Source organism: Crocodylus siamensis, chromosome 7 (assembly GCF_052110815.1).
Source record: "Crocodylus siamensis isolate JL-2025a chromosome 7, ASM5211081v1, whole genome shotgun sequence".
NCBI classification, from domain to species: domain Eukaryota; kingdom Metazoa; phylum Chordata; order Crocodylia; family Crocodylidae; genus Crocodylus; species Crocodylus siamensis.
Window position 1 is genome coordinate 52,453,626 of NC_143401.1, and position 13,820 is coordinate 52,467,445.

The 13,820-nt window shown below is 49.4% G+C and overlaps 1 protein-coding gene across 5 annotated transcripts in view; it reads right to left on the minus strand.

Annotated features, from left to right (window-relative positions):
- Positions 1-13,820, minus strand: part of CTNNA3 (catenin alpha 3) — a 1,496,635-nt gene that overhangs the window by 1,424,366 nt on the left and 58,449 nt on the right. For all 5 annotated transcript variants that reach the window (XM_090056878.1, XM_090056880.1, XM_090056877.1 and 2 more), the window contains one exon: positions 11,304-11,410. In XM_090056878.1, the coding sequence (XP_089913004.1) occupies positions 11,304-11,405 (102 nt within the window). In that variant the 5' untranslated portion in view covers positions 11,406-11,410. The remainder of the gene's footprint in view (positions 1-11,303; positions 11,411-13,820) is intronic.

A 13,820-nucleotide genomic window follows, 5' to 3' on the forward strand; every position in this document is an offset into this window, starting at 1 on the left:
AAAAAAAGTAGGGCTGTTGGAAATGAAAAACCAGGTAATAGAAAAAAAAGAGTAGAAAGCAAAAGAATAATGTCTGAACAACAGTTCTTTTGAAAAGACAAATGAGAAAGAAACGGGAAGGAAATCACTTTAAAAATAGTGAGACAAGTGAATTTGGGACAGAAAGAAGAAAAATGAAAAAAATTACACTGTTAAAGTGGTGCTGCCACTTCTGACTAATTAGCTAATTACAAAATTCCAAGTTTCTAATAGAGCATTCTTTAAAAAGCATGAATGGATACTTTTCCTCATTTTTAAATATATTAATATACATAGTAGATTTTCTCTTCCCCTGCTGAAGTTGATGAAGTTCTTTTCAAATGAAAGAAGCAACATTGAAAGGCATCGCGCCAAGACATATTTCATCCTTCTCTGACCTTTATCTACCTTTCTCTCTCTCTCTCTCTGAGCACATACCCAACTGCAGGCTCCTTATCTACGTCTGGTGTACACATTTTTGCAATGCCTGGGAAATGCCATGCACATGGCAATGCAAACAAGATGCCATCACAACAATGCATGAAAGAATAAATTCCGTGTGTCAGGTATCCAGGTTGTAGCCATACTGGCCTAGAGGCAAAAGGAATCAGAACTCATGGTTTTTGCAAAAATCTAGTTGGTCTAATAAAAAACATCACCTCTACCATGAGTTCTGAAAGAGTAAATGTAACTGACCATCATCAGGAACATTGAATTTGACTTTCGGATTAAATGACCTTGTGCAGTCAAATGAGAACAGTAAACAAAACTGAAACTAACACAGATTGATATGTTAACAATATTTTTTTTTAAATAAAAATTAAATACACATGGAAAAAAAATAGAAGAACTGGGCAAACAATGCCTTACCCAACCTCCACAATTCAGATTATTTTAATAATCTCATGCCTATAATAAAAACAATAGCAAAAATCTTGCAACAAGGTGCATCTGCACAGGACATTTATTGCAAGTAGACTAATTAGCTCCACAGTAAATATCACGGGTGTATCCAACCACCTTTGAGATGCTGCAAGAGGCATGTGCAGGAACAAAAAAATGTTCCCCCCACTGCAAATTTGCAGCAGGGGAGCAAAATTAGACCCCTGGATATCCAGGGGTCAAACAATACCCCAGGGGGAAAAATAGCATCATGGGGCTGTCTCCAGCCTCCTGCTCATTCCCCTGCTGTCTCCAGCTTCCTAAGGCTGGAGACAAGCAGGAGAAGAAGTCTCTGGAGATATGCTAGAGACTTCCCCTGCTCTCTCCAGCCTCCTTCTCATTCTCTGCTACTGCTGGTGAGTGTTGGGGGGGCTGGGAGAACAAGCAGGAGGCTGGGGGAATGAACAGGGGGGCAGTGGGGAAAAAGCCTCCTGCTTGTTCTCCTATTCTCTCCAGCCTCCTGCTTGCTCTCCTGCTCATCTCCAGCCTCACAAGGCTGGAGAAGAGCAGGGGAATGAGCAGGGGGCTGGAGACCAGCATGGGGGGCAAGGGGGGAGCTGTAGCCCCTGAGGGGGCCTGGGACCCTGCAGGCAGGGTAGTCCATGTGCTGGGTGGGGGCTCTGCCCTGTGGGGGGCAGGGGATCCCCCATCACACACCCACCATGTGATAAGGAAACCGAAAACAAACATTAACATATATAGATATTTAGGATTTATTTTATTATGATGCTAGACACACTGGTACGCTTTCAAATTTCTTTACCATTGCAAATATAGCAATAAAACATTGCCCATCTGATCAATTCCCCCTTTCTCTCTCTCTTTTGTTCTAATTATGGAAGAATGTAGATTTGTGGGTATTTTAAAAAGTGAATTTGGGATGCTGCTTCAGCAGTCTAGCTGACACAAGGGGCTAGAGTCGCCAGATACCAAGTGACTGGGCCTCAGAAGCTCCTGTCAGTTTGTATCTTCTGGAGATCATGGGCCTTAAGGCCCACCTAGTAACCTAATAGTTTCCACTGTGTGGGGCCAGAGTTTGAAAGATACAACTGATAATTTTGTGGGGTTTTGAGGGGGTTGTTTTGTTTTGTGGTGGGACAACTAAGGAAGAAAAAGGTAGGAATGATGTGGGGGTGGGAGGTTCAAAATGTGAAAAGAAGTTCTCCAGAGGGGGACACAGGTCAGAGCCCCCCGGGCCACACCCATCAGTCCTCAAAGGCATCCAAGGAGTTGGTGGACACCGCCCACTGGTGCTTTGCCTGGAAATGTGCACAGACAAGGGAGAGGAAAGTGGCCCCACAGTCTCCAGGCACCTTCCCAGCCAGAGCCTCCTTCCTGGTTAAGTACAGGGCCCACTTGGCCAGGGCTAGGAGGAAGTTGGCCAAGAGGTCTTGGGACTTGGTGGGGATGTGCCTGGGGTGACCAAAAACAAAAAGGTAGGGGGGTGAAATTCAACCAGAAACTCAAGAGGAGGTTCTGGAGCTGGAGGCAGAGGGGCTGCAGCCTGGTGCACTCAAGGGTCATGCATGCCAGGGTCTCCCTCTGCCTGCAGAAGAGGCAGGAGACTGGCGTGTCCATGAAGCTCACCACATACACACCCATGGTGATGGCTCCATGGAGAAGCCACCAGCTGAGATCCCTCATGGCTCATGGGATGAGGGTAGAGTACAGACTCAGCCACTGGGGTGCCCTAGCCATTCCCTCACCAAGCAGGTCCCACTACTTGCATGTGTCATGGGCCTCCTCTCCAGGGCATAGAAGAAGCAGGAGCACCAACATTATCCCCCACCTCCTCTCCCATGGTCCATCTCCCAAAGGAGCTGGATGCACAAGCGGAGAAACACACTGCGGGTGTGGTAGTTGTCTAGAGTACAAGCTCTTCCCACCTCTCCCAACACTCTCCGCAGAGGGATGGGTTGGTTGGGTCAGTGGTCAGGTGCCTCTCCAGCTCTAGTACTTCCCACTCGAGGTGCTCCTGGACCACCTCCCTCTGCCAGGTGTGCCCCCGAGTGTAGCTGCGGCAAAAAAACTGGATGCGCACCTTCCCAACATCCCACCATCTTTGAGATGAGGGGAAAGCTGCCCATTGCTCCTGGCAGGCCATCCAGAACTCCCAGAAGGCCTCCCTGAAGCCCACATCCTCCAGCAGACTGGCATTAAAATGCCAGTCTGCTGGATGCCCAGGCCCTAGTGTGCCAGGCCCTAGTGTGTGCCAGATGCCCAGGCCCTAGTGTGGCCTGGATTCAGACAAGGTGGTGATTGGTGAAAGTGGTTGGCCAGATACCAGAGGAGTGGGGCTGGGAAAAGTGCAGCAAAGAGATATAAACCCATTCCAACAAGAAGTGGCATGCCTGCTCCTCCACCCTCACATAGGTGAAGGCAGGGGGGTCAGTAGGTTGACAGGCATGCCAGACATCCACCAGGGAGTAGTCCATCAGGATATCTCTGAGAACACTCACGGTAGCCTGGTTCTGCTCCCTGTCTGACCGGTCTCATGCATCTAGGGTGACAAAGTCCCTGCCAAGGACCAGACACTCACAAGGGTTGAGGGTGCCAATGTATGTGGTCACCCCGTGGAAGAAATCTTCCAACTCCAGGTCCCTCACAGCGGCATACATGTTCAGAAGGTTCAGGACCAGCACCTGAACGTGGACCCAGAGGTGCAGCAGGCAGCTCAGCACCACCTCAATGTCCTGAAGAACCTCAGGCCCGGGGAGAAAAGGGTGGCCACTCCACAAGAGTTGGCAAGTTAGGTGACTAAAAGAGACCCTGTCTCCCCACTCCAGCCACTAACTAGGCTCATCAGCTGCAGTCGTCAGGGTCTCCTACAAGAATACCATGGGTACCCTCCCTCCTGAAGGAAGGAGCACCTCTGGAGACCCTTCCTGTAGCTGTGGACATTGAGGGTCACCATCTTAAAAAACCTCATGGGTGGGGAGGTGGAGTAGATGGTTCAGCAGGGGCCTCATCATCTTGTCTAGCACCCTCCCATATGTATAGAGGGTGTCTATGAAACTGCGGGCCTGGCTATAGATCCAGGTGTTGCAGCTTTTGGGCCCCTTTCCATCCACTTCCAGAACCTTTGCAGTGGTGAGGACACTGCCAAATCTACCCAGGAGTACAAGATGAGCTATACCCTGCTGGTGGACCAGTGGGTGTAGTCACAGTCAAGAAATGCAAGTAGCCCACTCCTGGGGACTGAGAGGTCTGCAGGCTCCATGGAGCCTGCTGGTTCTCAGGCATCCTCCTCCTGGTCCTGGGGCTCAGTGAGCTCTTTAGGCAACATCTGAATCCCCGGTCCACTATGACCCTGTACTCTGATTGGGATTGAGAGAGCTCTGCAGCCCTTTCAGACAGAGGTGGGGGGTAAGGAAGGGGGTGGGGCTTGCTCTCCTTGACAAGATGGTGGGGTAGAGTGTGATGGCTGGAACCAGAGGGATTAATAAGCAATAAATATGTGCTTCTTAGAGGCATTTGGTATTTTGCCTAAACAGGTAATATTAGTTAATATAAAGCTTGTAAGTTTGTAAACCGCAAATGTAACCTGACTGTCATAAGTTCAACCAAAATGATAAAATTAACTGTTCGTGGAATTGACTGGGCCCCTTAGGCAAAGCTGTAGGTGTGAGATTAACTGACATAACAGTTTCTGCTCAGGGCTCAGTTTTGATGATAAAAAAAAACTGGATCCAACTGCCTGGCACACCCAACATGTTCCGGGAAAGCACATCCCAAGAAAGCATATTCAAATAAAACCTAAAAGGGGTTGGGGCTTAGGTGGAGCAATGTCAAATTTCAAACCTAAAGGTGCTGCATTATAATTTGCTTATTGGATAAACCCGAGTCTGGTTAGTAACTTTTTATGATAATTTTTAACACCTTTCAATCCCATAGGGTAACAGCTATAGGGCAACATGAGTGGCTCTAAAGCTAACAGATTAGCACGAGACTAGGTATAAAAAGCATGTGCATCAGGTAACCAGCAGGAAGGAGGGAACAGAACGGTTATTTCTGTCCCACGCTTGGACCCTGGACTCCCAGTGTGAGTGAAGATAAGATCCTGATCAAGGGACCTTCCCCGGTAAACCCTCCAACAGCGTCAATCAGGGATGCCTGACTTTGCTGGAATCACTTGACAAGTACCTGGCATTAAGGGACTATTGATAAGTTGCCAAACCATGTCTATTTATCTGTTGTTTTGAACAGCCCAGTGGCTAATACCCTCGCAGTGCCCAGTTGGCCTGTGACAGAATTTATCTATCTGTTGTTATTATGTGTTATTTACCATTAGCTCTTTAATGCTGCATTATCTGCTTATCGCATTTATCTTTCTGTTAACTGGTGTGTGTGTGTGTAACCTATAATAAATTTGCCTTTACTTCATTCCTGACTTTGCCTCCTCGATCTGAAACTGAATCAAACAGCCCAGTTGGCCTTTGATAAAACTGATACACTCCCAGTGCCCAGCTGCCCTGTGACAGTAGAGCTGAAACTCCTGGGGGGGAGGTCTGTGCAGGGTACAGGACCATGGGGCAGGCTGGAGGTGAGGTTTTTCTGGGAGGGGGAGGGAAAAGAACTGTCGGGCCTCAGTATCTGCCTTGGGGGTCCCGGGAAAGGGGACCTCCCTGCTCAGGGCTCACCAGGGTGAACCCCAGGGCCCCTGTCTCCCCCAGCTCATCAGAGGGGGAGGGCTCTGCTGATGGACCTTCTTCTGGTTCAGCCTCAGCACCTATGGTCTCAGTTGGTAGGCCCTGGCCAGTGGAGTGAGGGGCTTCCTCCATGGGCTCCTGTTTGGGAGCATTCAGCAGCTCCAAAGCCTCCTCTACTGGGATAACCCATTTAATCTTCCCTGGGGGCAGGGTGTCGGGTGCAGCTGGGGAGGCCCCCAGAAGCTGAACCACTCCTTCTCCCCATGTGATGGTCTTGGGAGGGTGTGGGAGGGATCCTCTATGACAGAGGGCTCCAGCTGCACCCCGGGCTGTCTCTTGGCTTTGCACCTGGAGGGGACCTGCACCCACTGAGCCAGGGGGCTGTCCTCAGGTGGACAAGCTCCAGTAGAAGGTCAGGGTCGGGGTGGTGGGTCAGTTACAGCAGGGAGATGGCCAGGGGGGCTTCTCCCTCTCCTTCCCCAGCCACTGCCCCTCTCCCCAGTACTCTGCCATACTTGGTTGGTGGCAGGGTCTCCCAAGCTCATGGGGAGGGGCTGGTAGTTGTGGCTGGAGTGCCAGGAGGGCCTGAGTAGGGATGGCGAGCTGGTGATAGGGACACCCCTTTTGCCAGTGGGGCCTATGGAAACCCTTCTTGCCTGAGCCATGGGGCATGCATGATGCAAGTGCCCTGGAGGATGGCACCAGAAGCACCATAGGTCCCCCAGCATATAAAAAATCCTCACTAGGGCCCTCTGAAAAGTAAATAGGAGGCTGCCCTCAGCTTCCAGCCATGCTCGCGCCACCAGCTGGATCATGACCTTATGATGGAATAAGCACACATGGTGGAGGCCGGGGTATTGGCACCCCAGCAAGAGGGCTACACCACCAAGAAGGCAAGAGGGATAACTCTCCCCAGGGTTTGGAGATGGGGGAGCAGGGACCAACTGGAGATATAAGGTGGAACAGAGCTGAGGACCACGATGGTTCACAGCTCTTCTAGGGGCTTGAGGGGGACATACTCACCTTCCACCATGATCCCCCTCTCCACTGCCTTTTGTGCAGCAGCCTCCAAGGCAAGGAAAAAGACACTCTTGCCATGAAAGTGGGAGGCTATCACAATCCTGGGGGCCCCCAGTACCCAAGCCAGGTCCTACATCTGTGTCTCAAAATGCAGGGTCTGAGGAGTTGGCACTTCACCCCATGCCTATGGGCAAGAGCCAGAAAGGGGGTCCCACTGCTTGAACTGTAAGGGCCAGCAGTGAAGGGTCCAGGCCCTGCAGCTGTGGGCCACCTGTGCAGAGCTATGATTCCCCTGATAGAGGGCTGTACTGGTGGGGCTGGGGCTAGGTCAGGGACAGGCCAAGTGGGTGTGCCAGTTGGTAGGGTGCACCTGGCCCCCTCAGGTACTGGTAGTTCAGGCTTGGGGGCAGGGCCCTTGTCTTTCTCACCCCCAGCCAAGGAGCCCTTCCCACTGCCCCAGCCCCTCATGGTGGGGAAGGGGGCTTGGGAACCCCTACAGGAGGGACCTGGCCAGGGTCCTGATGGCTCCCTGGCTCCCTCAGCCCTCCTGGCCCTGATGGCTCCCCCCTGGAGTCTCACCTGTCCCCACAACACAGGTCTCAGGCTTCTCTACCTCTGCAGGAGGTCATTTGGAGTCTGTGTCCAGGGTCAGGGCTGCAGGGGCATGCATCCCCTTGGGGGCTTGGCTGAGATCTGCCCCCATAGTGGGGGCTGCAGGAAGTTCTATGGAGGAATCTTCCCCCCAAGAAGGTTCCTGCCCTGCCATTGCTTCACATCAGGGAGAGGAAACCAAAAACAAAATCCTCCAAAAGTACAGTGGGGCTGGTGAATCTAATAGGGGCAAGGGGCTGAAACTCACTGAGCTACATCCCCACAGGAAAAAAGCTGGGAGGGCTATGCTTGGGGAATGTGGGGGAGGGGGAACACATACACACACACAAGGGCTAGGGAGACTCAAGCTGGCTTACTCATCCACACAAGAAACACCAGAGCAGGGGGAGTGGACCACAGGACTTACCACACAAGGGAGAAACACACAAGGAAGTCTGCTGAGGTAGATGCAAAGATGGCTGGAGTGGTGGAGGGGCTTTGTTTGTCGGGGAACAGTTCAGGAGCCCTTCAGACCTCCAGCTAGTCACTCGGCAGCAGGCAGGGAAACAAAGCAGAATCAGATGCAGTGAGGCAGCTGTAAGGGAGGGCAGGAGAAATCAGTCAATTAGGGAGTAGTCCAGTGCTGGTGTGGTGATGAGTGGTGCAGCAGGGAATCTCCATCTCTCCTGCAGCAGAACACATGGGAGCAATAGCAGCAGTGATGGTAGAAGCCACCCAGTTCAGCCACCCAGGGTGTGTTTCTCGTGAAAGCGGAGGTGAAGGTGGGGGTTGGCCTTCCAAGGCAGCTGGAACAGACAAGACACCTTTAGGCTCTGGCAGTGATGGTGGGGGAGAAGCCCACAGGCAGTGTAGGCTCTCTCCCTGGGCTGCTGCCCAACCATAGCTTGGTGGCGGGCTGGGCAGCAGGCTGGAAACAGGGGTACAGAAGCTGGGGTGCAGTGCTGGGGTGTGGTGCAGTGCAGTGGACCCCTCCCTGAGGGGAGCAGCAACGTGCAGCAGAGGATCCCCCCTGTGGGGAGGCAGCAACAGCATCAGGAAGGGATTTGGCCAACTTACTCCCAAAAGCTCTGAGACCAAGCGAGCAGCTAGCAGTAGCGAGAGACAGGAGAGGACCTGACCAACTTCTCCCCAGAAGCTCCTGTGACCAAGCTTGCAACAACCAGCAGCAGCAGCTGCGGCAGCAGCCCAGGACAGGAAGGGGCGTGGGTAATTTCCTCCCAGAGGCTCCTCCCCCAGATGCTGGCCCCAGGCTCTAGCTTCTCCTGGCTGCAGTTCTGGGAGGAGCAAAGTAGGGTTATTTTGCCCCACATGGCACAATTTACTCCACAAAGTACATGTCCAAGCATATGCAATGAGGCAAAAAGCCCCAGCTCAAATTTGCACTGCTTCTATTTGAGCTGTTGCAAGCGCATGTGCTTGCATGTGTGGACACACCCCTCATGTCTACACATACAGCCCTATTAGGTCACAGGAAACTAATTACCTCTGTAGCAAGGTGGTACTTGTAAATACAAGTACTATCCTGCTGCAGAGTTGTTTTACTACACTGATGCGACTGGCTGGGGCACAAGGGTGCTTCAGTGTGGGGACTGCCTGCCTTTGTGGAGGGGCTGGCTGGTTCACAACACATTGAGCCAGGTCAGAGTAGCCCAGGGCTACTCAAGCTGACCCACCCTGCTCCCAGGCCACCTGGAGCTGTTCCAACCCAGCTTAATGTGTTGCGGTCCTGAAAGTACATGTAAACATGGCACCTGTGAGCAATAAGCTCTGGTCGATACATGCTGGAGTTTATTGCTGCATGCTAATAGTGTGTATAAACATGCCCATACTGATCCTATTTGGGATCTGACCATTTAGGCTGGTGATTACCTGTTATCAAAGTTGCTTTTTCACACTATATATAATGATACTCAAAAATTATTTTCTTAGGGTATGTATCACGAAATCTGCTTTGGAAGCTCAGACACAGCAAATCACTGAAAATGGCTCAATGGCTGCATGATTCAGACACTTTTACAACCTGAAAACCAGTAGGAAATATTTCCAGTAGGTCATTGGCCTATTAAAAGTCTGACAAACTCAGGCTTTATAGCACATATGGGGTAGACAGGCAAAAACTGCAACAGTCATCAACTGAATTCTAACATATATGGAAAAAAAAGGAAACAGACCTGAGCCACACTGAATCTAAGAGTCTGGATCACCTTCACAGGTCACACAATAAAGATAAACAAGAGGACAATAAGAAAGTTCAACCCCACATTAAACCACCAAGTTTTTTTCATTACATTACCAAGGAAGGGTTTAAAAAGTGATGAAGTGCATATGCATATAGTTACTGCAATAAAATTGTACTTGCTGGGGAAAAAAAAGTGTCTAATCCACCGGAGGAATTTATTGCCAATAGATGCAACTTTGAAAGTTATCACACAATGTAAATGGAATGGGTTGATTGAAATGTATCAGCTGCTAAGCATCCATGCAAAATAACCTGCTGATTTGTCTACATACCGGGGAAAAGTTTGAGATTAAAGGTAAAATCAAGGCTTATGGTAAAAAATAAGGACACTTTAAAAAAGAATTGGCTGAAGATTTATGATCAAATGAATCTAGAAGTTGGATAGTGACATAATAAGACATATTGTCAGTTATGGAAGAGATTAAACTATAACTTTTAGTCAGTTGTATATAATAAGTAACTGATGGTATTGGACATTCTGAATTCTCGGTACATTTAGGAATGTAACACAAAATGATGGAAGCTCTACTAAAGAAGAAACCAAGGGAGATTAGCAACTATTACTGGCTATAGAGAAATAATTATGTCTTTTGTAACAACTTTATTTAATAAAATGTTACAGATTTGGAATTTCTGTTGGAAGACATTAGCTTTAGACATAATCAGAAACTAGCTCTATGAAAACAAAACACAGCAAAAAAATTGAACCCTTTTTAAGATTCAGATAAGTTGATTTATGTAGAGAACTCAAGAACTTTCCTTTCTCCTCCGTCCACCAGTTGCAACTTACCCTTGAACCACATGTAGATGTTCCTGGGACGCGATCTATAATCATGCCACTTACTTTAAGCAGCATGATTGTAACATTGGGTGCCTTGTACAAATGTGTGCTGGTGCCAGGAGCCAAATCTAAGTAAGTTGGGGTGGGGGGAGGAGTTAGCAGGATCAAGGGTGGGTAGTGAGTCCCAAGAGTGGCAGGATTGTGGGGGCTAGCAGGTCTTCAGGAGAGAGTTGGTGGGATTGGGAGGGCCCGCGGGTCCACAAGGGGAGTTGTTAGGACCCCTAATCCTGTCAGGTCCTTAGGAGAGGAGCTGTCTGTCTGGGCACGAAGGAGTCAGATGGTTAAAAAGATAGCCCGGTCAGGTTTGAGGCAAGGTAGGAAAAGCATAGCCCCAGTCCTGGGGTGAGAAGCTGGGCTTCCAAGATCTAATCTGCAATCTTGTGGCTCACTTTAAGCCATGTGATTATAGATCAGGTCCCACATATGCACACATTCACCAGGAACTGCACTGGGAACACAATGTAAGTTAGGGTTGGGGGAGGCTAGTGGGTCTGCATATAAAGTTAAGTCAATCTAAAGGTAAAGTCTGCATATAAGTGAATTAAGTTAGATCAGGTGGCCAGTTTTTGCCAGATCTAACTTCCCTGGACTTGTATACAGTTCAGCACCTAGGTAAACCTAACCCTGGTTAAGTTAATCTAAGTGTAACACCTGCACATACCCTCATTTTCTATTTTCCATTTACTATCTTTCATGCATTGGAACTCTATTTGTAATGCAGCCCCGCTTCCATATTTATTTGAATATCATTGTGCAAGAGCCTAGACAGACTGAATTCCATTAGATATAATGGTATGTACTTTTTTTTACACAACAGAAGAGGTTAAGTGAATTGCTAAATGGATACAATCTTTCTTTTGAGTGTCTGGAGCCAGCACAGTATTCATAGATCCTGAAGGGACAAACATAAAGAGGTGTTTAGTCAAAATAAGGCAAATTCTTCATCTTATTTCTCCTGCTTGCTTCTGCAGTCTTAACACACCTGAATAATCAATGGTTCCAGCAACTTCCTCACTGTAAATGTCTGGATCTGAAGATCTTGAGGATCAATTTTCAGTTTAATGTTTGGCACGTCAGCTGCCATTTCACCTGTGCACAAAACAAAAATTCAATAATTAAACATTAGCAAAGACCATAAGACTAAAACTGATATGAACTAAGATAGCTCAGTAAATGCTACAAAGGAAGTTTAACCTAGAGTATTCAAGGTCACGGATCCTGGTTTTCTCTGTTTAAAAATCACAAACTCTCTGATTTAAACAAAAAAAAAATCCATTTTTCCTCAATTAAAATGAAACAGCACTATATATGTATAGGTATCAACTGAACACAATGTTTTATCAATATAGTTACAATTTTTAAGTAATTTGGAAGTTTACCAGTGCCTCAATCATAATAATAAAATAAATTCTAAATATCTATAATTTTTGGTGTTCTATTTTGGGGGTTTTATCATGGAAAATCAGAGCTACCCCTGCCCCCTTAATTAACCAGGATGTGGGTTCATCTGCTTCAGTATCTTCCCCCACTGCTTTGTAGCACTGAGCAGCCCTGATACACTGGTGCTCTGACCCTGCCCATGCCATTGCTCTTCATTCCCAAGCCACAGCCCTCCAGACCTGCAGCCTTCCCAGCACTGCTGGTGTCCCTCACTCCCAACCCACTACCCCCTACCCCAAGGCTGCCAGTGTATGAGGAAAGGAGTGAGTGTGGGGAAGGCAAGAGGGGTCACAGGCAACATGGTGGGGAGGCACATGCCCCCTGAGATTTCTGCACCCACAGCGGGCACAGGGTGCAGGACTGCAGCCAAGCTGAACCAGCTCTGGGCATAAACTGGGGCTGAAAAGTGTGCCGTGCCACCATGGTAAGGTGTAGCAGTGGCAGCAGCCATGGCAGCATGAAGTCGTGTCCCCCGCTGCTGCCGGATGGGCAGGGGCACCTCAGCTTGGCAGCCATGGCAGCATGGCACTCCCTCCCAAGCCAGGTCCCACACACTGGGCCAGAGGCAGATCCTCCAGAGCTGACTGGACCCCACTGCAGCCCCATGCCCCAAGGTGGGCACAGAAATCTGTGCCCCCCCACCCCTCTGCCACGTCATCTGTGCCCCTGTTCCAATGTGTGACCTGTGCCCCCTTCTCCCCATGACCTGTGCCCCCTTTGCCCCCCCAATGCCCATCTGTGCCCTTCCCCCTCCATATGGCCTGTGCCCCTTTGCTCCCAGCTCAACACTTGACCTGTGCCCCTTGCAGCATGCCAGCTTGCAAGGAGAAACGGTGGCCATAAAAACCATACTCCAGGTAGCGCACTGCAGTGATCATAAAAAACTTCCCACGCACTTGCTCCCTTCCCGATACACTGGCAGGCTTGGGGGCGGGGAGTGGATTGAGTGTGAGGAGCACCAGCAGAGCCAGTGGCTGCAGGTTTGGAGTAAGCAGCACTGCCAAACCCCAGGAGCTGTGGATTTCTCTCCTTTAAAGGAGAAAGTCCATGATTTTCTCCTTTAAAAAGAGAAGATCCAACTTTTGCTGTTAAAGGAGAAAACCCATGTTTTTCTGCAGTAAACAAAAACCCCGTATCCCTGCTCATCACATCTAAAACTTTGTCAATTGTGTCCAAAGCTCAAGTTTTCCCTTAAAGTTTCTATTTAAATTGGTGTATGGTTTTGGGGGGGGTTCCCCCATTCAACCAAGAATTTATTTCCAAGAATGAAAGCCTTCTCCACCAGCATGCTCCTATCTTACTTTTACTCTTGTGACCTGCAGTGCAACTCTGTTGATAGTGTAGCATTTCCAACTGGATCACAGACTTGGGTAAATGGGAATTTAAGAGATAAGTGCAGATAATCAGAATTTTTCTCTTACCATTTCTAATTATGAAAAACAAAAATTTGCACATGTGCATAATTGTATGTAGCAGCATTTAAAAAATGAACCCACCTGAAAGAATGGGAAGGGCTGCCTAGCAGAGAGACAGAGTTTGTCCCAGTGGGGACACTGTAGGCTCTGAAGGCAAGTGAAGCTGTTTTGGAGGCAGCCCTGTTGGAAGTGGGAGGGGTGAGGTAACCCCAGCAAAGTTTTGAAATAGAGCCATTACCAAAAGCCCGGGAAGGGCTCTGGCTGAGAGGCTTGGATAAAAGGGGGAGCAGTTTTTCCTGCGGGGAGAGAACAAGAGAGAGAGAGAGAGTGGGGCTGGGGGACAGAGTCTTAACACAGTTCCTCGGAGTGCCCTGTGGAGCAGCAGAAAAGGCTGCCACCAGATGAGAGACAGTATCCAGTTCCTCTCTCTGGCCCAGGAGCCTGCGGCGGCAGGATCAGAGAGGGGCTGATTGTGTGGAGACTCCAAGCCAGGAAAGACCCGCCTGCAGCCCAGTGACCGGCTGGGTGAGCACAGCAGAGCTGCGGGGGGGCGAACTTCCGGAGTCTGCCCTGTTTTCCCTGATGGGGGAGGGGATCCTGGGGCAGACAAAGCCCAGGGAGGGGTTGTGTTTTGCTGGACTGTG